General features: G+C 43.3%; 1 protein-coding gene across 1 annotated transcript; it reads left to right on the plus strand.

Moving 5' to 3' along the window:
• Nucleotides 1-1,799: 1,799 nt before the first annotated feature.
• On the plus strand, nt 1,800-25,245 carry LOC142183024 (microsomal glutathione S-transferase 2-like). The gene is made up of 5 exons (XM_075257895.1): nt 1,800-1,904; nt 9,128-9,227; nt 19,331-19,401; nt 20,648-20,729; nt 24,925-25,245. Exons 1-5 carry the CDS (start codon nt 1,841-1,843, stop codon nt 25,055-25,057), a joined length of 450 nt encoding a protein of 149 aa, XP_075113996.1. The 5' UTR covers nt 1,800-1,840; the 3' UTR covers nt 25,058-25,245.
• The last annotated feature ends 991 nt before the right edge of the window (nt 25,246-26,236 follow it).

Raw genomic sequence — 26,236 nt, forward strand, 5'->3', positions numbered from 1 at the left:
TGTGTTTCAAACTTTACAGAGTCAAGTCACAGCTGCAAGAAGTGGTCATGGCGGTCCAAAGGGAAGGGACGGGAAATGTTGGGGGACGTCTCCTGTGAGTATTACTGCATTGTATTTATTGTAATGTTCCCCCCCAGCACTGTAGTATACCCCATCAAATGTTGTTCAAGCAAAGCATATATAGCACAAGATATACACTGTCCTGCATTGACGCACCTTCTGACTAATAGCAATTACACTGGAACAAGTAAAACACAAGTAAAAACCAAACAGTTACAATAAAGAACCGTAAACAATCAAATGACTCCCTTCTGAAATCACTAAATCTAATCTCTTAATCTTAAAAGTCACATAAATAACCCATTCTTGCACTGTGTATTACATTGAGCATTTAGTTGGTGTTCATTATATATATTATATATATATATATATAGACATCAAAGTACAGTTCTCCCGGGTGAATTGTTTATGTTCAAAAAATGACATTTTATTTACTAAAAGCAGTAAAATATAATAAAACCAATATAAATATGGTATCATTATAATCATAATAATCCGCCGTACAAAAGTGGCATAACTAGCAAAGACTGGGCCCTCCAGCAAACTTTTGACTTGGGGCCCCACCACAGCATAGCACCCCCTTTCCTGGCCCCAACACAGTATAACACCCCATTTACACCCATTATAATGTCCCAAAGTGGCCTCCAGACAGTGTAATGCCCCATAGCAGCCCCTCCAAACAGTGTAATGTTCCATAGCTGCCCCTCCACATAGTATAATGTCCCACCATGGCTCCTGCACACAATATTATGCCCCATAGTGGCCCCTGCAGGCACAGTATTATGCCCCATAGTGGCCCCTGCACACAATATCATGCCCCATAGTGGCCCCGGCACGTACAGTATTATGCCCCATAGTGGCCCCTGCACACAATATTATGCCCCATAGTGGCCCCTGCACGCAATATTATGCCCCATAGTGGCCTCTGTTACGTACAGTATTATGCCCCATAGTGGCCCCTGCACGCAATATTCTGCCCCATAATGGCCCGTGCACGTACAGTATTATGCCCCATAGTCGCCCCTGCACGTACAGTATTATGCCCCATATAGGGGTTAGGGACCAAGAGGGCTTGTGCCATCCCTGTGTAGAGTGTTTTACTTAATTAGATAGCATTTTAATTATAGATCATCTGGTCCAGATTTACCTATAGCTAGACAATGTAAACTCACACAGGTAGTCTAAAAATACACCAGATTTATCACAGTGGCTGACGCCGGATGGTAAAATCTGGTGTAGTGAACTGTCTAGTCTAAGTTTATACCAACTTTTAGTTGTCTTACTTTGAATGAAAATTTTACGACACAATACCCACCTGTGTAGTAAGTCAGAAAAAAATTAGCTCAAACTAGATGCACCAAGATCCATGAATTTTACGCCATAACCACAATAGTAAATCAGATGTACTGTGTTTGTCCTCCATGATAAATTCATCACCCATGTATATGATTGACATACATTTCACCTGATTTGACTGCAGTCCAGGCAGTTCCTCTGTCCTGCCATTGTAAGATGTATTTGTCAATATGTAATGTTAAATACTTTGTAAATCTCAACAATTATTTTGTTCTAATATGCATTAATGTGATGGCAGAAGATACAGAAGAGCATGTTTCCTTGGAGCTTCAGTTCTACAGGTACTGGACAGGCTGCAATGGCTTGAGGTAATGTATTACAGGATGTTATCTATGTGGGAGTGCCGCAGGAGGAGGTGGATCTTGGATTCTTCATTGTGTATCTCCAGATATCACTCACAGTGAGAACCTTTGACCACTGAACCATGGGGGACGAAAAAGATATTGTGCTCCTTGCCATTGTTTCCCTTCTTTCTGCTGGTCAGCATGGTAAGAGATTTAGACATTACATACTGTAGTCAGCAAGAATTCTGTCTGCTATAGTGTATTATATTACTCAGAAACATACCTGTGGAATCTGAGCTCACTCAGAATACAGCACACCTTACTTCCTGTTATGTGGCCTGTAACATTACTTATAGAACCTTTTCATGCCCGGTTTCCTTGCTACAAACCCTTTAGAAATAACCAAAGCGCAGTATAATTCATTCTTTAATAACATAGACGTGCTGTATATCACAGTTTTTGATCTTATAAGTCACTGATGGAGGAAAAAGGGCAGAAAACCTTATATTATAGAAGATTAAATAAAACCATGTATTCTGGAGTTGCAAAGGGAGGGCTTTGGGATTAAAGTGATTGTCCACGAATTCCAGAAATTCAGAAGGGGCGGAGAAGGTGAAACATAACAACAGCAAACTACTTGCATGTCCCCGGAGCTGTCGCTGTCTGTTCCGGCACATGGCATGAAGCCGCTGCCGAAAATCCTGCACTACACATGACAGAAGTGAGAACCACTGACATATGTAAGTGAATGTAACAGACAGCAGTGTCGGGGACTGGTAAGGGAGTGTTCACACTACCGTCGGCGTCGGACAGGTAGTGTCCGCTGCTAATGTCCGTTCAAAATCTCGCACAGACATTAGCAGCGGACACTAGCTGTGTCCGTGAAATTTTTAATTCATTTAAATGGAGATCGGGTGCGTTGTTTTCCAACTTTTCAAACGGACAGCAAAACCCGGCATGTAGGTTTTTTCTGTCCGCTTGAAAAGTCGGACATCTTTAGGAATGGACACTTAAGGACAGGCACGGACTGTAAAACAACGCACCCGATCTCCATTTAAATGAATTAAAAATTTCACGGACACAGCTTTTGTCCGCTGCTAATGTCCGTGCAAGATTTTGAACGGACATTAGCAGTGGACACTACCTGTCGGACACCGACGCTAGTGTGAACGCCCCCTTAGTATGATTTTTTTTTTTGTCATATTTCCTGCAGGATTTCTGAAATTCCTGGACAACCCCTTTAAGTCACATGGTACTATAGTTAGGGGCCAATATAGGGGCTCACACAGATCTGTTAACTGCTATTCACTTTCCAAGAATCACTGCATAGATTCTGAACAGTTACACTGGTATTAAAGGGGTTTTTTCGGGCAAAATTTCTTTTTAAAGATATTTTAGTGCTATTAATAGGTTATTAATTACACCAAAATACATTTAGCAGTGTTTTGAGTAATTTCTGGATTTCTCTGGGACCTCCTGACATTCTCTACATTTGTTTACATGCTTCCCCCTAGCTTCCTGCTGTCCTAGCCTACAACTCCCATGATCCCCCTCTCTCACACCCCTCCCTGTTTCCCTAGCTAGCCTGTGGACTAGTAGCCGTATCTATCTATCTACCTACCTAGCTACCTCATCCCCAATTCCCCCCCTCCCCCACCCCACAATCCTACTTGGCTGTCTTCTGTGTCCTGAGATCAGCGTTTTCGGTCCCATCAGCATCTTATTCTGTGGATCTTCGCTTCTGCCAGCGTCTGTACAATAAAGTTTTATTGCACAGGCGCTGGCAGAAGTGGAAGAAGTGGCCAAAAAAATGAAGGTGAGTAAGTATGTAAGGGACGGGATGGGGAAGTTTTGGTGATGCTTTGTTTCCAGAAATACGGAAACGGAATATCACTGGATCATCAGAAAATATGACTAGGGTGGTCACGTGACCGCCCCAGGTATATAAGTAAATATAATTTTTTTTTTAATTAAAGTCAATTAGAAGTTAGGCGGGGGAGAGGATTTAGTTTAGGGACTGAATTTCTATTTATCCTGGACAACTCCTTTAAGTGAAAGAGCTCCTATCGATGTCCACACAGAATGAATACGCTGTAGATTTTCAGAAGTGGAATTGCAAATGTAAATTCTGCAGTACATACTGTAGAAAACTTCACATTTGAGCAAGTATGTAAAGGAATCTATAACGAAACCTGAACATTTGGTAATTTTTTTATTCGCTGTGTAATTCTGCCCACTTCTCAGTACCGTGTGGATATACATTACCATGCAAAGGTTTCAGCAGGTGTGGAAAAAAATGCTGCAAAATAATTATGCTTTCAATAATAGAAACCTAAGTCAAATCCATATTTGCTGTGACCACCATTGCCTTCAAAACAGCATTCCCTGCATGCAGATTTTGAAGGAACTCAGGAAATTGTTCCAGACATCTTTAGAAAACTAACCACTGATCTTCTTGCAGATATGTTTCTTCATGCAATCCCAGACAGACTCAGTTATGCTGAGAGATCAGGGCTCTGTGCGAGCCATATCATCACTTTCAGAACACCTTGATCTTTTTTATGTGGAAGATAGTTCTTAGTATTTCTCAGCACGGAGGATACCATTAATCATGCCCAACTCTATTTGCTAAAAAGAAATCCAAGATATGCAAAGGAACTTCCACCATGCTTCACTGTTTGCTTTCAGACACTCATTATTGTCATTTTCTTCAACACTTCGGCAAAGAAACTGCCTGCTGTTATTGCTAAATATTTCAGTTTTTGACTTATCGGTCCTGCTGCCATATTTCTCCTCCCCAATTCCTATGTTTTGGTGCATAGCAGAGTCACTCGTCCTTGTTTTGCGTCGAAGGTTGTTTTGGTTGCAATTCTGCCATGAAGACCATTTCTGGCTAGATGTCTACAAACAGTAGAGTGGTGTTCCTGTGTCCAACCTGTTCTTCTTCAGATTTTGAAAGGAAATAAACATGATGAGTCTTTCATCTGCTGTACTAACTTTCCTTGACTGACCATTGCGTCTATGGTTGTCAAAGTTGCTTGTTTCTTGGTGCTTCTTCAAAAGAGCTTGGACAGCACAATCCTGCGTAAGCGGCCATTTTTCTTGTGGTCGCGAGCATGCACAGTCGGCTTTGCCCTAGGCCTGAAGCCTAGAAGTTCGTAGACACTGCCGGAAGAAGACGCGGTGAAGACCTCGTTCCAGACGAAGATGGAGATGGCGCTGGAGAGTTCTCTTGCAGCATTGGGTCTGCCCCCAGTGCTGTTTGAGTGCTGGGGCCCGCCCCCAGTGCTGCAAAAGAACTCATTTACATACCGACAAAAACCAGGATTTTAGGTGAGCGGTGGCGCGGAGAAGACAAAGGTAGGAGACGAATAGCCTTTCTTAAGGCTATTCCAACGTGTTAGGAAAAAAAGGGTTTGAAGGATCCCTTTAAACCCCAGTCTGCACTGAAATGTTTGCCTGGAAGAGACTATGGTAATGCAGTAAAGCTTTCTTGTGTCCTCTTGCTGTGCTCAACTTTGTCATGGTGTATAACCTGACATGTATTCCACAACCTTACCATTTTTGGCTGATCTTCACCCAGTGACTGACCTTCACTACACAGCGGTTTCTATTTCAGCGTATATATGTCTATTACATATGAAAATGAAATAATTGGATATTCCTATGTAATCCCTGACTTTGTGTAAGTGTACCTAGAAGAATAGGCGCTGTTCTGAGGACAAAGGGTGGTCACACAAGATATTGATGGGATTTAGTTTCTCTTCTTTTAAATTAATTTTGCATTTTGATAATTGACAAAAAAAAACTATTAACACTTCTGTTTATGAAAGCATTCTTACTATGCAGCATATTCTCCACACCTGCATAAAACTTTTGCACAGTACTATAACCTAAAAAGGGATTTTCCAATCCCATAATTTTACAACTGCTACCATTATTACATTTACCCTGGCTTATAAGAATCTTATTGAAGTGTATTGTTATTGCAGGCTCCTATATCAGCCGCATAAAATAGGTGTCGGCCATTAGCTCTCCTCCAGCTCTCCCATAAACATCCCCAACATGTACTTTTATTCAAATGAGGACTGTGGAATAAGCCACTGCTAGACACCTCTGTCAGCAATTCCCTAATATATGGCGGTGGCCCCACAGGCCGGAAAGCCCGTGATTTGGCCGCAGCGGAAATGCCACAGGAAAAATTGTGGCTTTCTACAGTACTTGCCTATACAATACAGCCTATACCTATTATACAAACTGCTCCCCTGATATGTAGGAGGGATATTGGAAAATCTTAGAGCAAGCAAATAGATATTTAATTTCCTGCAAGTTATTTTCCTGGCACTTTCAGTAAAATACAGATCTTCCCTCCACTTGTAAAGCAGCATATTTTATTCCCTTATGTACCATGTTTCTCCTAAAATAAGACCTACCCAGAAAATAAACCCTGTCTAGATCTTCCAGGTTTTTTGGAGTAGCCTTGAAATATAAGCCTTACTCTAAAAATAAGCCCTAGCTAGTTTAACCCCTTCCCGACATCTGCCATCGATCAGTGCCTACCTACTTTGATCACAGTCATTGTTGAGCATGAACCACCCCCAAAGTATTTCAACTGCCCGGGTGCGGTCCAAGACCACCCCCCCTTCCAACCCCAAAGCAGCATTCCAGTACCTGCGGCTGGTCCCTGCTGCCATAGTTAACATTCTGAGTCTTCACTAATGCATAGCGGAGACCCGGAGTTTATGCCCGCGATCAGAGTCAACTCTGATCGCAGGTAACGTTGAATGTGACCCCCCCCCCCCCCAAGTATTAGAAATGCTCAGGCCAGTCCGTGACCCCCCCCCAAAAAAAGAACCAACCAAAGCAAAACAACTTTCCCTGGGGGTGGTCCCCCATACTATTCTAGTTGCAGGCTGGCTCCCTCGCAGGAGTCGACCTATTCCTTTAACAGCTGAGAGCCTAATGAAGGCTCCCAGGCCTGTCAAAGGAAAATTAATAGTCAGGCTGGTCATAGACAATAGTAGTATCGAGAATTTCCCATAGACTGCAATAAGTTGAATTGCAGTCTATGGGACTATTGCAAGTTCAAGCCCCCTAGTGGGGGGATTCATAGTTTAAAAAAAAATATAAAAAAATTATTCAAATCCCCCCCCCTTTCACTAGAATACATATAAAACTAAAAAATTACTTTTAAACACATACTCATGAGGTATCCCTGTGTCCGAAAATGCCTGGTCTACAAACTTAGAAAAATATTTTTCCTGTATAATGAACACTGTAGAAATTTAATTAAAAAGTGGTGAAACTTGTGACTGTTGTTCATGGAAAACATTAAGACCTACTCCAAATATAAGATCCTGTCTTATTTTCGGAGAAACACGGTATTAGTATTACAGTTTTACCTTTGTGTTATTTTGTGCAGTATTTTTTCTACTGGTATGAAAACCTTTGGTAGTAGCGATCCTCTACCTGTACTGACTTTAGCTCTAGGATCCATTTGGCACATGTCTGTACCTACCCCAGTAAATAAAGAAGTTGTCAGGAACCTATTAACATTGGACACAGAAACCAGTTAGGTCATGCTAAAGTGCTATATTGTGTGAGGACTTGTCATACTTTAGAAGCAGACTGACCTGTAAAACCTGAAAAAGCAACTTTCTGCCAAATGTGTATTAGTACAGAAGGGAAAGGTAACTGGATGAAAGGGTTTCTGTGTCAGTGGATTTCCCTGGAAGGTATTATAGCAAGCAGCGCCGCACCTCCCATGAGGCGACCTGAAGCGACCGCTTCAGGCGGCGCTATGCCAGGGCCCCGGGGAGGGGGGCGGCATATTTGTTTACCTAAGCCAGTCCAGGACAAGCTGTCCTGGACTGGCTTATCGTCACCGTCTCGGCAGATCGGCACGGGAAGCGAGCGGTGGGTTGGGGAGGCCCTGTGGATGCAGCGCTGCTCCAGCGGCCTCCCCTCGTGCTCAGGCAGAGAGCAGGTCCTCTCTGTGCCTGCTCTCTGCCTGCTAACGCTGCTCCATCACGCCCCCCTTCGCCCCACCCCCTTTGCTCCACCCCGCCCCTTCCTCCCAGTGGGGGGGGGGCGGCTTTCTGTCGTCCGCCTTGGGCGGCAAAAAAGGTAGGTTCACCCCTGATAGCAAGGGAACCAGGTAACCATTTCTGAGGGACACTGTCGCTGTGTTCACATCTAGTATTTCATTCTTTCCATTACTGGCATACACCTCTGATATAAGGCTGTGATGTATGCCACTGTATTGTTCATTGACGCCCATAATAAAAAGAAAATGTATGCTGAACTGTATACCTATTTTTATTACTGTAACTCTCTGTATAGCAAAGCATAACAGACTATGCCTTACTATACAGTGAAAAAGTAATAATAACCCGGCATGTGCTAAAGTGACAGGCTGTATGTCTGGTATATGCCGGGTGTAAGGAACCCTGATTGTTCCAATGGCTCTCTGCTGCAGCTAATATAGTGGATATGATCCAACATGATGATGTATACTTTCTATACTTCATTATTACTATATATTATAACAGAACCAAAATATCAGGATAAGATGAAAATTCAGGAGACTTTTTGAGCTCAGATATTCACATCTTACACTTCTTTTTTTGCTTTGATGAATCTCAGTAGAACATAATAGGTAGCAGCGCCACACAGTGGACACCTTTGGTATAAGCAGAGCAGACTGACATTTTTGTTGAATCCATCAATATTGTTATTTCAGAGGGGTTTTCATGTAAATGAACTATATAAATGAAATAATACATTTCCTCAATAATTGTACATACTCTATGTTTATCCGTACTTTTTTTTCACAGCATATTTTGTAAAATAAAAAAACATAAAAGGAAATGATCTACAAAAATGGGAAACGTATTGAAAACTAGATATATAGCTATATAGCTTGAAGATGCAAATGACTAAAGAATAGATAAAGAGCATAAAAGGCTTCTAAGTGTGACAACTATCTGTGAAGGTTATGTATGAAGTAAGATGTTATTTTCTACCAGGCCTATGTTATAAGGGATTACCACTGAAGGGTACATGGTACTGAAACATGATCACAGGACGTCTTGTAATGGTGTCACATCTTTTTGAAAGGGATAGAACAAAAAGTTATACTGCCTTAATACTAGCGCCATACACTACCAGCAGTTCCATACTGTGAAGACATTGTAGTGCCATGCTGTGCCCAGTGTCGGAATAATAATTGATACTGTTTTGTACATTGAAATGACATGGTGAAGCAAGCTGAGATCACAAGACGCCACCAGAAAAGAAGTTTAGAGATAAATGTGCTTTGTGGTTATGTCCTAAATAATGAATCCTCCAGAGTAATTGTCCAATTTGCTTATGCACAGAAAATATCTATTTAGTATTTAGCCAAGTCTCATTATTCTTTCCGATAGGATATTATGCCAGGCTTGTGGGAAGATCCCGAATGAAACATAAAATTATGCCCCCTGCAGTCTCTGGGCATGTGGAGTTTGAGAGGACATTCCGTGCACAGTAAGTATACAGTGAAGAAACCTGCATCGAGATGGCTATTACCTTGCTGAATGGATTTCATTAGAATTGGTCAACCAATACCCTTTCCGGTACTATTCCGTTATCGGGCCAGCAGCAGCGCATTTCAGCACCAGCTTTCGGGACAGCAGTTCAGTTCAGCAGCGGGAATTACAATGACATCCGAGGACTGCTGGCCCGATGCTTGTGCCCAGTAGCCAGTACATCAATGACCCCCCCTCCATCTCCTCCTCCTTCCAGTGCTGCCCCCCAGCTCTCCTTACATCTACCCCGTACCCTCTCCCCGCCACATGACTAAGCCGATGCTGGCCCGATGATAGAGGCCGTGCTTGTGTGTAGTAGGCAGTACATCGATCGATGCCCTCATCCTCCTCTTCCTTCCAGTGCTGCCCCCCAGCTCTTCTTACATCTGCCCCGTACCCTCTCCCTGTAATAGGCCTCACCGTAAATCTTGAGCAATGAATGCTACTAGATAGCCGCCGGACGCTGCAGAAAGTTTGTCCCTCCGGCTCGCTGTAGCTCACCGTTCCTATAGTCGGCGTGTTTCTTGTCAGGGCCTGGATTGAGCCCCGGTGTCTTTCCTTTCGGTCTCGGTACTAGCGCTGAGGTGAGGCCTAGTCGTGTGGCGGGGAGAGGGTACGGGGAAGATGTAAGGAGAGCTGGGGGGCAGCACTGGCAGGAGGAGAAGGATGGGGGAGGGGGGTCATCGATGTACTGGTTACTGGGCACAAGCATCGGGCCAGCAGTCCTCGGATGTCATTGTAATTCCCGCTGCTGAACTGCTGTCCCGAAAGCTGCTGCTGAACTGCGCTGCTGCTGGCCCGATAACGGAATAGTACCCACTTTCCTTTAAAGAGTGGGGTAGATAACAATAATATAGTAAAGTAACGCTTCAAGGAACTAATCTACAATCTTTTCAGTACTACAGTCCTCTGCCAGTGTCCAGGGGGCAATATGTTGATGTCTACATCATAAACAGTTACCAAGATGGGACCGGAACTGTGTGATGAATATACATGCGATGTGTGATGTGATAATATGAATATGTCATATTATACAGTTTGCCTCTTTGTAAAAATGAGGAGTACAGAGCGATAAAGTAGGGGTCCATACAATTCATCTGCGTCACATACACTGTTCAATTGTACTCTATAGGACTGCCAGGTATACCTGTCAGCAGCGGTATTAATAAGCTCCCAGTCTCACTTGAGTAGCAAACAATGTGCATTTATTTAGCACAACAAACAGTTTATAACTTATAGAATCCAGTTCTGTGAAGAGAGACTGCAGCAGCCCCTGCAGCCATGACATGTGGGGAGAGAGACACACAGGAAGAAGGGGAGGAACATCCTATCTGTGAGTGTCTTTTTCTTTTCAGCAGAACTTTGTTAACAACTTAACAATATGAACACAGACAGAATGTCTCATCATATAATACAGCAGTAGTAGTTGTTGCGTTACATATAAATAAATATGCATTATTCCAACACCCCCACTCAACAACTACTTATTCTGTCAGTCCCATCATGGTCCTCAGTTCTTGGAACATAACTCGTGGCAATGGCCATACCTCCCAACCGTCCCGATTTCCGCGGGACAGTCCCGATTTGGGTGACATGTCCCGCGGTCCCGGTTGGAGGGAGATATGTCCCGATTTCAACTCAGATCTGCGTCCAGAGGACGCAGATCTGAGTTGAACACATATGTGGCTGAAGCAAGGAGCTGACACAGGTCAGCTCCTCGCTTCGCCGCTGCCCGCCTCTCTCCCTGACACACGCGGCTGAAGCTGCTCGCGTGCTCGCTTCGCCGCTGCGTCTCTCTCTCTCGCTGACACATGCGGCTGAAGCGAGGAGCTGACCTGTGTCAGCTCCTCGCTTAGCTGCTGCCGCCGGCTCCTGGCTTGTAGACGCGATGTACAAGCCAGGAGCCGGCGGCAGCAGTGAAGCGAGGAGCTGACACAGGTCAGCTCCTCGCTTCAGCCGCATGTGTCAGCGAGAGAGAGACGCAGCGGCGAAGCGAGCACGCGAGCAGCTTCAGCCGCGTGTGTCAGGGAGAGAGGCGGGCAGCGGCGAAGCGAGGAGCTGACCTGTGTCAGCTCCTTCCTTCAGCCGCATGTGTCAGCGAGAGAGGCGGGCAGAGAGCGGCGAGGGAGCGGAGGAGAAGGTAAGTTTAATGTGGAGGTGGAACGTGAATCTGGGGGCAGATGAAGGAGAGGACGGCATGACACTGGGGGCAGAGATGGAGAGGACATGAATCTGAGGGCAGAGATGGGGGACATGAATCTGGGGGCAGAGATGGAGAGGATATGAATCTGGGGCAGAGATGGAGGGACAGGAATCTGGGGGCAGAGATGTGGGACATGAATCTGGGGGCAGAGATGTGGGACATGAATCTGGAGGCAGAGATGGAGGAGACATGAATCTGGGGGCAGAGATGGAGGGACATGAATCTGGGGGCAGATATGGAGGGACATGAATCTGGGGGCAGAGATGGAGGGGACATGAATCTGGGGGCAGAGATGGGGGGACATGAATCTGGGGGCAGAGATGGAGGGACATGAATCTGGGGGCAGAGATGGAGAGGACATGAATCTGGGGGCAGAGATGGAGGGGACATGAATCTGGGGGCAGAGATGTGGGGACATGAAACTGGGGGCAGAGATGGGGGACATGAATCTGGGGGCAGAGATGGAGGGGACATGAATCTGGGGGCAGAGTTGTGGGGACATGAAACTGGGGGCAGAGATGGGGGACATGAATCTGGGGGCAGAGATGGAGAGGACATGAATCTGAGGGCAGAGATGGGGGACATGAATCTGGGGGCAGAGATGGGAGACATGAATCTGGGGGCAGAGATGGAGAGGACATGAATCTGGGGGCAGAGATGGAGGGACACGAATCTGGGGGCAGAGATGGAGGGACATGAATCTGGGGGCAGAGATGGAGAGGACATGAATCTGGGGGCAGAGATGGAGAGGACATGAATCTGGGGGCAGAGATGGAGGGACATGAATCTGGGGGCAGAGATGGAGGGACATGAATCTGGGGGCAGAGATGTGGGACATGAATCTGGGGGCAGAGATGGAGAGGACATGAATCTGGGGGCAGAGATGGAGGGACATGAATCTGGGGGCAGAGCTGGAAGAGGGACATGAAACTGGGGGCAGATGAAGGGTGTATATGAAACTGGGGGAGAGATAGAGGGGGACATATAATTTACGGGTGACTGTAGGAGGATTATACTGTGTGCGGGCACATGAAAAATTAACGAGTGGGCGGGGTCAACACAAAAGTGGGCGGGGCTAAATTTGCCGCGCCGCACCTTTTGTCCCTCTTTTGGTTCTTCAAAAGTTGGGAGGTATGGCAATGGCTTCGTCATAATATCAGCTATCATCTTATCAGTTTCACAATAGATGAACTGAATTACGTCACATTCTATCAAGTCACACAAATGATGATGCTTGACATCAATGTGCTTGGTCCTAGCACTGATTCTCTCACTGCATGCAAGTTTAATGCACCCTTGGTTGTCCTGTATAGAAGAGCCCCCACTGCCTGTCGATATTTCTCATTGTCAGGCAATAATCCACTGTGTTCTTTCATGAGCAGGTAGTCATTGCATTTCAGCCCATGACTGTGGCTCTAGCCCAGGTAGTTCCTTGACAATATAGGATAGGCGTTTGGCTGGTATACCTTTATTTGGTCTTGATGATCTCCTAACTTCAGGTTCATCTGTACTTTCTGTTGTTCCTTCAATGTTTGAAGAGTCTAACCAAACTTCAACATCCTCCTTTTTGCTGTCTTCTGACTGTGGTAGTTGCTGCTTCATCTGGACTATTGGCGTGATGTCACAAAACTTGGGCGACACAAAGTTTTTATCAATCACCATATCTCTGCTTATTGTGACCTTGTTTGTCTCTGGGTGTAGAATTCTATAACCTTTCTGGGTTTGGCTGTAGCCCACTAGGATACCTTCCTTAGCATGAGATTCCCACTTAGTTCGTTTTCCTTTGGGAACATGTACAAATACTTTACTTCCAAATATTCTTATGTGTTGTATTTTTGGCTTTCTGCCGTTCCATTGTTCAAATGGAGTATTCTCTGTAGCTTTGCTTGGTAGTCTGTTCTGAAGATAACAGGCTGTCATGATGGCTTCACCCCAGTATGTTTTGGCAAGTTTGCATCAAATAACATACTTTTTGCACTTTCACAGAGTGTCCTGTTCTTTCTTTCTCTCGGCCACATCATTTTGCTCAGGGTTGTATGGTACAGTGGTTTGAAAAATAATTCCATTTTTCCTTAAAATACTCTGTGTTTCATTGCTTGTATATTCAGTCCCGTTATCTGCAAGTAGGATTTTTGGCATTCTCCCGAATTTATTGAATACTTCAGCTAGATATGTTTCAAGCTTCTCTGGGACTTCATCTTTGCTGTGAAGCAGATAGACAACTGTGTATCTTGAATGATCATCAATGAATGTGAGAAAATATCTCTTCTTTCCAGGAGTCTGAGTATTCATTGGACCACAAACATCTGTGTGTATTAGATCTATTGGCTTTTCTGTTTTTGTGGTACTTTTCTTAGGAAAGGCCTTCCTGGACATTTTCCCTTTACTGCAGCTAACACACTTCATTGTCTGGTTACATAGATCAATGCTGATACCTTCAGCTAGTTGTTCTTGAACTAACTTTCTTATTGCTTGCGAGTCTCTATGTGCAAGACGCCTTTGCCACACATGGATACAGTTCTTGTGCTGCTCTTGTTTAACACTGTACACACACTCTTTACAATTCAGCTGATACAGTTCATTTTTAATTTTCCCTTTTGCTAGTATACGACCCTGCTTTGAGATGATACAGCTATCATGTTTAAAAGAAACTTAATTTCCTCGTTTTGTGAGTTTCTTCACAGATAATAAATTACCTTCTAGGTTAGGCACATACAGCACGTCCTTTACTAGGATCTTTCTGCCTTGAGTTGGAGAGATTTGACAATCAAGGTAACTATCTCCTATGCCTTCTGAATTCATGTGCTGACCATTGGCCATAACTTTCTCTGACTTACTTTGGTCAAGCTTAGAAAAGAAGTCTCTGTTATTGGTCATGTGACTAGTAGCTCCAGAGTCTATATACCACACTTGGTTTGATCTATATGTACCGACAACAAATACAGTTTCAGTATTCTCAGAGACATTTTGCACACCTTTAGCAGTTTTAACTCTTTGATGACTGCTCTGCTTTTTCATTCTAGCTTTCCAAACTCTGCAGTCTTTCTTTAAATGTCCTAGCTTTCTATATACAAAACATTCACGTGTTTCTTTCAGGTGGTTTCTACTGTCATATTGATCCTGTACCTTTAAGACAGATTCTGTGTTATGCGACTTGCTGCTTGCATTCTCTATCTTGCGCTTATATTCATCCACTAACTTTCCTCTGACATACTCCAATTTGAGCTCATCATCTGGGCGCGCATCTAATGCAGTTACAAGTGTATCATAACTTTCTGGCAGACCGCTGAGAAGTAATGCGGCTATATGGAAATCCTTCAGATTTTCCCCAATGCCTCGCAGGCGCTCTACAGTCTCTAGAGTGTTCCTTATATAGTCCTGTATAACGTGACCATCATGTAGCCTAAACTGGTACAGCTTTCTCATTAGATAGAGCTTATTGCTTAGATTAATCCTCTCATGTACCTCATCTATGCTGAGTGATATGGTACTCTGTGCTTTCTGATTCATTTCTGCCCAGTCTTGTGGAACCGGATCAGGTTTAGGCTCCTGTGTATATTTCCACGTACCTTCTCTTATCAGAAGCATCTTTATCTTGAATTTCTAAGATTAATAGTTCTGGTTATTCAGGCTTGGCACTGTGAACTTCATTGCGTTACTGTTAGATGCCATGTCTTCTTAGATTCACTTTGCTGTTTCCTTCTTTGTGCTCGCTCTGAAGCTGTGAGAGTCTAGGATTCTGGGCGAGCTGTGAGAGTCTAGGATTCTGTGATTCTGGGTGAGCTGGGATTCTGGGCCCATAACCTGTCAGCAGCGGTATTAATAAGCTCCCAGTCTCACTTGAGTAGCAAACAATGTGCGTTTATTTAGCACAACAAACAGCTTATCTCTCTCTCTCTATCTTATAAAAATGAATTCTTGTCTGTCCGTCTGTCTGTCTGTTCTCTAATGCGAACCAAACGACTGGACCGATCTTCACCAAATTTGCTACAGAGATACTTCAGATATCCGGGAAGGTTTAAGACGAGACTCCAACTCGCTCGGACGTACCGTTGCTGAGATACAGCATTCCAAACACAGTGCCCCCCCCCATAGCCAATACAAACCTGCAAGACTTTCACTCATATTCCAACTGCAATACACACGGTCACTCCACATGCACAATACAACACTGATATCCAAACTGAGATACACGCATCAGAGGATTAGATACACAGATCAGCACACAGTATCACATGCCAGAGGATTAGATACACACGTCTGCACACAGTCCCACAAACCAGAGGATTAAATACGCACTTCTGCACACAGTTCCACACACTGAAGGATTTGATACGTGCATCTGCACACGGTTCCACGTGCCGAAGGATTAGATACAGGCATCTACACACAGTTCCACACTCGAGGATTAGATACGCGCGTCTGCACACAGTTGTACACGGCATAGGATTAGATACACACGTCTGCACACAGTACCACATGCTGTAGGATTAGATACGCGCGTCTACACACAGTTCCACACGCCGTAGGATTAGATACGCGCCTCTTCACACAATACCACACAGGGTAGGATTAGATACACGCGTCTGCACACAGTACCACATGCTGTAAGATTAGATACGCGCGTCTACACATAGTTCCACACGCCGAAGGATTAGATACGCGCCTCTTCACACAATACCACACAAGGGAGGATTAGATATGTGTGTGTGCACACAGTACCACACTTTGGAGGATTAGATACATGCCTCTGCACACAGTACCACAAGCCAGAGAATTAGATACGCGTCTCCGCACACAGTATCACACGGGGAGGATTAGATACGCGCGTTTACACACAGTACCACATGCCATAGGATTAGATACGCGCGTCTACACATAGTTCCACATGCCGAAGGATTAGATACGCGCCTCTTCACACAATACCGCACAGGGGAGGATTAGATACATGCGTCTGAACACAGTACCACACTTTCGAGGATTAGATACATGCCTCTGCACACAGTACCACAAGCCAGAGAATTAGAGACGCGTCTCCGCACACAGTATCACACGGGGGAGGATTAGATACGCGCGTTTGCACACAGTACCACACGGGGGAGGATTAGATATGTGCGTCTGCACACAGTACCACATGCCAGGGGATTGGATACGCGCGTCTACACACAGTTCCACACGCCATAGGATTAGATACGCGCCTCTTCACACAATACCACACAGGGGAGGATTAGATACACGTGTCTTCACACAGTTGTACATGCCATAGGATTAGATACACGCGTCTGCACACAGTACCACATGCCGTAGGATTAGATACGCGCGTCTACACACAGTACCACATGCCGTAGGATTAGATACGCGTGTCTGCACACAGTACCACTTGACGTAGGATTAGATACGCGCATCTACACACAGTTCCACACTCCAGAGGATTAGATACGCGCATCTACACACATTTGTACATGCCATAGGATTAGATACACACGTCTGCACAGAGTACCACATGCCGTAGGATTAGATACACACGTCTACATACAGTTCTACACTCCAGAGGATTAGATACGCGCGTCTGCACACAGTTGTACACGCCATAGGATTAGATACACGCATCTGCACACAGTACCACATGCAGTAGGATTAGATACGCGCGTCTACACATAGTTCCACACGCCGAAGGATTAGATACGTGCCTCTTCACACAATATCACACAGGGGAGGATTAGATACGTGTGTGTGCACACAGTACCACAATTTGGAGGATTAGAGGCATGCCTCTGCACACAGTACCACAAGCCAGAGAATTAGATACGCGTCTCAGCACACAGTATCACACAGGGGAGGATTAGATACGCGCGTCTACACACAGTACCACATGCCATAGGATTAGATACGTGCGTCTGCACACAGTACCACATGCCGGGGGATTGGATACGCACGTCTACACACAGTTCCACACATGCCGTAGGATTAGATACACGCGTCTACATACAGTTCCACACTCCAGAGGATTAGATACGCGCGTCTGCACACAGTTGTACACGCCATAGGATTAGATACACGCGTCTGCACGCAGTACCACATGCTGTAGGATTAGATACGCGCGTCTACACACAGTTCCACACGCCTTAGGATTAGATACGCGCCTCTTCACACAATACCACACAAGGAAGGATTAGATACATGCCTCTGCACACAGTACCACAAGCCAGAGAATTAGATACGCGTCTCCGCACACAGTATCACATGGGGGAGGATTAGAGATGCGCGTCTGCACACAGTACCACATGGGGGAGGATTAGATACGCGCGTCTACACACAGTACCACATGCCATAGATTTAGATATGTGCCTCTTCACACAATACCACACAGGGGAGGATTAGATACATGCGCCTGAACACAGTACCACACTTTGGAGGATTAGATACATGCATCTGCACACAGTACCACATGCCAGATAATTAGATTCGCATCTCAGCACACAGTACCACACGGGGGAGGATTAGATACGTGCATCTGCACACAGTACCTCACGCCAGGGATTAGATACACCTGTCTGCACACAGTACCACACGCCAGAGGATTAGATACACGCGTCTGCACATAGTACCACTTGCCGTAAGTTTAGATATGCACGTCTGCACACAGTTTCATTTACCGGAGGATTAGATACGTGCCTCTTCACACAATGCCACACGGGGGAGGATTAGATACACACATCTGCACACAGTACCACACCAACAAGGATTAGATACTTGCGTCTAAACACAGTACTGCACGGGGAAGGATTAGATACAGCTTTACTCCAGGTATCCATAACAACTGATCACAGGTTTTTCACTGATATCCAAAATGAGATACACATAATCACATGACGCTTATGGACATACACACAAACCGCATACAAAATACACCAGGGCAAAACTGGACAATTCTTATGGGGCCACTACACAAACATAACATGTAATATACCCGTGCGAAGCCGGGTCCTCCCTCTAGTAACTTATAGAATCCAGTTCTGTGAAGAGAGACTGCAGCTCCTGCAGCCATGAAATGTGGAGAGAGAGAGAGAGAGAGAGAGAGAGAGAGAGAGAGAGAGAGAGAGACACACAGGAAGAAGGGGAGGAACATCCTATCTGTGAGTGTCTTTTTCTTTTCAGCAGAACTTTGTTAACTTAACAATATGAACACAGACAGAATGTCTCATCATATAATACAGCAGTAGTAGTTGTTGCCTTACATATATATGCATTATTCCAAGAATACCTGATTGCTATATTTGGATTGTCTTAAGCTCTATGGCCATTCCATATAAAGGGGGTAGAGGGATCCCCATTTTTATGATTATTGTACAATGACGTAAACAGGCTGGTAGGGTGTCAGTGATATGTAGTACTGAGGGTGACATAGTTACATAGTAGATGAGGTTGGATGAAGACATCAGTCCATCAAGTCCAACCTATAACCCTACAATCCCCTACAGTGTTGATCCAGGGGAAGGCAAAAAATCCCATGAGGCTCATGCCAATTGCCCTATTTCAGGGGAAAAAAAATTCCTTCCCGACTCCAAATCTGGCAGTCAGTATAAAACCCTGGATCAACGTGTCCTTAAAATCTAGAGTCCATAACCTGTAATATTGTTCTCTTCAAGAAAGGCATCCAGGCCCTGTGATCAGTGTGACCACACTGATCTCTACTACAGCATGTATCTCCAGATTGGTTACATCCGCCATGGAGGCCTACTAAGCTGAACCCAGTCTTACGAATAGTTACAATAGAAAGTTTTTCCCCCTACCCCCATTATTTCAGCATAGACAAATACTATTCATTACAAGTGACATCCAGTCTCTCTCATTTACAGACAGAATTGTGTGGAGTTCTTTCCAATATTCCAGGTTGTTCTATGGATGTCTGGCATATTCTTCTATGAAGGTAATTTAATACAATTATATATTATTTTGTACATGATTGAACCATTGTTTAGTTCAATCTTCAGCACATGGTGCTCTAGACCTATCATGGCTACTGATGGAGATGCATATGACCAGATCTGTCCATCAAAGGCCTCCATTGAATAATACTGTGTACGCCAAGGGAAACTAGTGCGCGCACAATGTTACTGAATAGGGGCCGATTAATAGACGCTTCTTGTCACATGTCCCTTCTTCAGTAATCGTGTTGAGTGCCATAGATAAAGTAACTATGGTTTTTGTAAAACCCATTAAGGGGACATTCACACTTGTGCCTGGTCAGTTTAAAAACTATTCATTTCTCCACAGTGAAACCACTTTTTTTTTTTTGCATGGACACAAAGTCGTACATGCGGGAAAAAAGCGGTTTCACAGCGGAGAGGCTGCATACTGACGCGAGCGATTTACTTTAAAAATCCATTGAAATGAATGGTTTTTGTGAAACATTATAAAGCATTTTCCAGGAATACTCATAACACCTCACTGAATAGGCCTTATTGATTCTACATTTCTTAGTGATTTTGTGCACATCTAATGGTTGTAACTTCTAGTTGGCAAATATATTTTTTCATGATACGTAGGTTCATTAGTAATAACTTTTTTCAAATGATTATTTTGTGTCAGCCATTTTACTATGTAAAATGTGTAATATAGTGTGAACAAGGCAGTTGCGGACATGGGTGTGAGTGGCGCTTTTTTCTTCCTTATTTTATAACTAATACAATTGCACAAATAAGTCATACCTCCAAAGTCCTACATTTTATACAATATAAACTATACAGAGTGGAGTTCAGTGCCAAAATGCAATACAATGGGTATTTGATTTATATAAAGAGTTCATTTCCATCCCTGCAAATCTGTTATGCCGGAAGCTGCTGTCAAAATGGCCAGTTGTTATGCCCCCTTTCTACAAAGCTTTCATTCATACAGATAGTGCTAGAGGACAAGACAGCTCACTGCCTATATGAGAGGCCTGCATTTATGGACGGGGAACATCCAGAGCCAGGCTTTTCTGCAGATGTCTGTGAATGATTCATGCAGGATCAGATTAATTGATCAAGTTTTATTTTTTTACATAGCTAGATTAATCTTAATTATACAGATTTCGTATGACTAATTGTATCATATAAGCCCATCATAAATGAAATATATCTGCTTTGGGCTCTAAAGAAGTCACATATAATTTTATCTTTCCTATATATTTGCAGAAGTGGCTGCCGCTTTGGGCTTACTGTATATATTTGCACGTCATCTGTACTTCAAAGGATATGTGGCATCTGCTCAGGGCCGGTAAGTAGTGTCTGGTGTGAACATTATCCACAAGTTAAAGGTCATTTTTCCTGCCCATAACAAGTGACGATCAATATTAGGAAGTGCATCAGTGTTTGTGTCATTTATATGGTAGAATCATTGTGACAAGAGATGAGCGAGTAGTATTCGATGGAGTAGGTATTTGATTGAATACTACGGTATTCAAAATACTCGTGCTCGGTCGAATACCATGTGGTAAACGCAGTAAAAAATTCGATTACCCCTCCCACCTTCCCTTTTTTTTACACCAATAACTATGCAGGGGAGGTGGGATAGGGAGTAGGACAACGTAGGCATTGGGAAAAAACTTATACAGTCATTGGCTGGCTAAATCAGAAGAAGTAATAATAATAATAATAATAATTAATAATACTGGGACATAGGCGTGTTAGATGCCCCCAGGCATGCTTCCCCTGCTGTCCCAGTTGCATTCCAGAAGTGTTGGCATTATTTCCTGAGGTGTCATTGTGGACTTGGTGACTCCAATTGGTTGAATTTAAGTTTCCAGGAAACTAACATATTTTCCCTATAGACTATAATGGGATTCGATAGTCGATCAAATAGTTGAATATTGAGGTCTACTCGAATCAAATCTAGAATTTTTGAATATTTCATTACTCGCTCATCTCTAATTGTGACTATATGTGACACCGAAAGACTGTTAGTACAATTGTTTCTGTATAAGCAGTCTAAGTAGTGTTTGTTCTGACCTGATCATTGGTTGGTATAAAAAGGCATCATTTACTCCAGTTTTTGTCAGGTAGTTGGGTAAGTGGATTCATTAAACAAGTTCAAAGAGGGCCTGGATGCCTTTCTTGAAGAGAACAATATTACAGGTTATGGACTCTAGATTTTAAGGACACGTTGATCCAGGGTTTTTATACTGACTGCCAGATTTGGAGTCGGGAAGGAATTTTTTCCCCTGAAATAAGGCAATTGGCATGAGCCTCATGGGGCTTTTTGCCTTCCCCTGGATCAACACTGTAGGGATTGTAGGGTTATAGGTTGGACTTGATGGACTAATGTCTTTATCCAACCTCATCAACCATGTAACTATGTAAGTCGCTTTTCAAGGCATAATAAATCTGGAAAATATATTTTCCAGAAACTAAAAAGGCAGTCTTAAAATAAAATTAGATATGAGCGATCCTTTCAAGATTTGGTGCGAAAATGTTTGGTTTTGTACCATGTTAGCCAGTGGGTAGGAAATATAAAAAACTAAAAACTTGAGAGTCTTCATTTCCTGGACACAGCCATCAAGATACAGGACAATAAAATTGAGACATAAGATGGGATAGCTTTCATCCGAAACACATAAGGAACTCCATTGTCTACAGCCAGGCTATCAGATACCATCGCATATGTTCAGATCCTGCAGATAGAGATAAACACCTTGGGGGCCTCAAAAACACATTCTTGAGGCAGGGTTACCATCCATGAACAATTGAAAACCGAATCACAAGGGCCACCAGAATAACAAGATCAGCGTTATTAAAATACAATACCAAACAGGAAAAAAATCGGGTGCCCCTGGTCGTCACATATAACCCACACCTGGAGACGCTGAGAGGAATTACATATTACAAATCCATATTTCCAGACCCCCCTCTCCTGTGCTGTAGATAGCCACCAAATTTCAGGAATATGGTGATTAGCAGCTCACTGTCACCTCCAACTAACACAGGAACATTTGCATGCAGACAGAAAAGGTGCAAAACCTGCCCTCACATACTGACCACCGACAAGATAAAGATACCAAATTCTAACAGGGAACATAAAATCCTAGGTACATTCACCTGTAACACACCTAATGTAGTGTATTTAATAATATGCACCAAGTGTTCCACTGAAAATTTGTATGTTGGAGAGACTGGTCAGAAGCTTAGAATGCAGATGAATTCACATCGTCATACAATTAGAGAACAGAGAATGGACCCTCCCGTATCAAAACATTTCTGCAATGAAGATCATAATATCACCAATGACATGAAAATTTTGGTTTTAAGAGGGAATTTTAATTCAAGGAAACAGAGACGGATTTATGAGTACAAGCTGATGACCTTGTTTGACACTCTGCAGAAAGGGATGAATCTGTCACATGGGTTCATGGCATCCTACAGAAATCACTGAACTGAGAAAACCATAAAATACATTCTCTGAACTGATAAGACCATTGCAAACTGGTGAATTGTTTATTTGTATGTAGCAATAACCAATAACCTTCTTCCACCCTCCCTCCTAGAATTCTATTCCCGAGTGTCTTCTTGTACATAAATATGCAGACTTCAAAAATAGTTTTTAGATATAACTGAAGAAGAAGACGAGAGCTTCAAAACGTTGTAATCTGTCATCATTATTAGTTAGCCATTAAAAAAGGTATCAACTACTGAAGACTCTCAAGTTTTTTGTTTTTAAGATTTGGTTCGGAAATGGACAAAATGACACACTCTCTTTCTGCTTGGGCGTTTTATACTTGCCTTTTATACTGCCTGAGTCACCCATAACCTCTGACTCAGGTTATACTGCTTTCACTTGGTGGTCACATTGGACCTATTCATGCAAATGGAACCGCAAAAATTTCAGGTGTGTTTAAACCCAAAACTTTAGTAGAATTCAGTCCAAACGGTCCGAACGGGTTCACTCATCTCTGTTTTCTATAGTTTTGCATTGAAGGTTCTTAGGCCTGAAATAGAAGCAGACATCTTTGGATGCATAATGTTGTAATATGTATGTTATACAGTTTTCTGAACCAAACTTGGGATGGTATATATTGTTAGTATAAGAGAACAGAGACCTGACCAATTCACCTGGAACAGAGGTGCAGTGTACCACTTTATGTAAAGTGCACCTTGGAGATACTCTAGATTTAATCAGCTTTATTTAATGACAAATGAACTCTGTTGCTAGGTTCACACTACTGTTTGGGAACTCCCGCCATTCTGCTCAAAATATGTAGACTTTCTTCTCGGCCAATTTCGGGCTGATACAGTGGAAAACCCACCGCACCTCATTATAGTATGCCAGGTTTCTGACCATATCTGCTGAACGCTAGTGTGAACCTATCATAAGCATTATGTTGTGTATGACATGTGCAATACTTTATAGTGTGAATACAGCTTATAAAATGATATGACTCAGGCTAATATGGGTGAGGCCTTTAAAACTCAGATGATTTCTAGTGAATTAGTTTAGAAAGAGATAAAATACCATAGTAGTTAATATGTGCGTGTGTGTATATACAATGGGTGGGGTCCTATAACTGAATTCCCCTTCTATTTTTAACAGCTAAGAGAGGATCCAAGTCATTTTTTTTTTTTACTGTAGAAAATTTTAGCATCTGCTGAAATGATTTTGGGGATTATTTATGTTTACATAGAGAGTTCACATCTTTATTGTAATTTCTTACATGATAACAATGTGACACTGCTAAAATTAGGTTTTGGAGTTAGGTTATAGGTTAGGTACCATGTTGTGAACATGCTGCGTTTTACAGTATCTGCAAAGTGAATGGAATTCTGATTAATCCCTTCCACACATTGAAGAAAAAAATCTGCAGTGAAAAAGCTGCAATTTAAAAAACTTTCTGTAAAATGTATTGCATAAAAAAACGCAATGCATTTCCACTGCAGTCTTTTAGGCTGGGACCCCACAGGCCAGAAATGCCGCGATTTGCTCATGGCGGAGACGCCGCGGGAAAAATTGCGGCGTTTTACAGTACTTGCAAAGTGGATGGGATTCATGCAAATCCCATCCTCACTTTGCGGAGAAAAATCGCAGCACGGACACACTGCGATTTCCAAAACCGTTGCGGTTTGGAAAATCGCAGCATGACAACTATATCTATGGAAATGCCAGCGGCTTTCCTGTAGATATAATGGTAAGAGAAAGTCCGCAAAGGAAAACTCTGTGAACTTTCTCTTCAAAGCGCTGCGGAAACAACTGCAATGCGTTCACGCTGCGGTTCTTCCCGCAACGCTTTAGCGCTGCGTTTACGGCCTGTGGGGCCTTAGCCTAACACAGCGTTTTCTTTGCTGCGGCTCACTACATGGGGCTTAGCCTAAAACATCTTTATAATGAAAGCTATGATGGTCCTGGTAAAACAGTGAGTGATACATGTGCATATGCTGTATGTTTATGACAGATACATATAATTGTGTGTATGTCTCCTCTACAGGCTCCCTGGATTCTATCTCAGTCTCATCTCATTGTTCCTGCTGCTTACAGTAGCTGCACTTGGGATTACAAACGCCCTCCTCCAAAGATACCTGGAGGTCAATATATTTAAAAAAGTGCATCATATGTTCTAACCCCATCAGCTTACAAATTCTGTTCTTTAATTCTTTACATCACATTTTACTTTTCTATCTGAAAATGTATGTCAATAATCTACCTTTAATACTGAAATAGATGATGAAAAGCAAAAATGCTATTCTATCACATTAATGTATATTGCAACAGAAACAAAAGAGGTTTTTATCGGTCCTAAAAGAAACACTCTGGCAAAAACATTTTTTCCTATCAGTAAACCATTTATCTCATTGTGTATCACAGTCTGTACTCCTTTAATGTATATTGCACACACATGCCTACAGCTCACTATCTTCTCTGCTTGTGACCAGACACCATCTTGATTTTTAAATTTCTCCCTGTGCTATTCTATCAATCCAGTGATGACAGCATCACAAAGGCAACTAGAGACAGTACCACCGTATTACATATAACTGTGTGACAGTACCATATTACATATAACTGTGTGACAGTACCATCATATTACGTATAACTGTGTCTGATAGTAGTCTGTCTAATTACTAGTGGGACAACAAAAACAAACACGTACCAAGCCGATCCTCGTGTATTATCACAAATAAATGGTGTAGTAAATAGGTACCAACAGGTGTCTGCTCACCTTGGAGAGTTGTGATGAGTCACAACAACCTGAAGAGCCTTAAACACCCGTAGGTCCCAATAGGAATTACTGTGGCAGCAGCTGCAAGAGCGTCTCAGGGACGTATAGTGAAACCGGCAGAACAAGGACCAACCCGAGGAACAGGTAAGGATCACAGCGCTCACCCCAGCAATTAAGGCAGTCTCCTTTATTGAAATCGGTAGGCACAACGCGTTTTGGACAAGCATATGTCCTTTTTCAAGTGCACAATCACTTTAAAATAACATGACACAATACATATAAAAATTACACTTTACGCTAGGTTCACACCTGCGTTCAGGGTCTCCGTTCTATGGTTTCCGTCTTCTGCATGCCAGAAGACGGAAAGCACAGACTGGGTCCGGCCGTGAGCGGCGGTGAGCGTTTTTATCCGGACACAGAGTACTGCATGTCCGACTCTGTGTCCGGATTATAAAACCCGGTTTCGCGGCGGAGAGCGCAAAACGCTCACCGCCGCTCACGGCCGGACAGCTTTATCACCCATTCAAATGAATGGGTGAGAAAGTCTCCTGCAGGTTTCCGTCTCCTGCCTCTGTTTTAG

Source organism: Leptodactylus fuscus, chromosome 1 (assembly GCF_031893055.1).
Source record: "Leptodactylus fuscus isolate aLepFus1 chromosome 1, aLepFus1.hap2, whole genome shotgun sequence".
Taxonomy (NCBI): Eukaryota; Metazoa; Chordata; class Amphibia; order Anura; family Leptodactylidae; genus Leptodactylus; species Leptodactylus fuscus.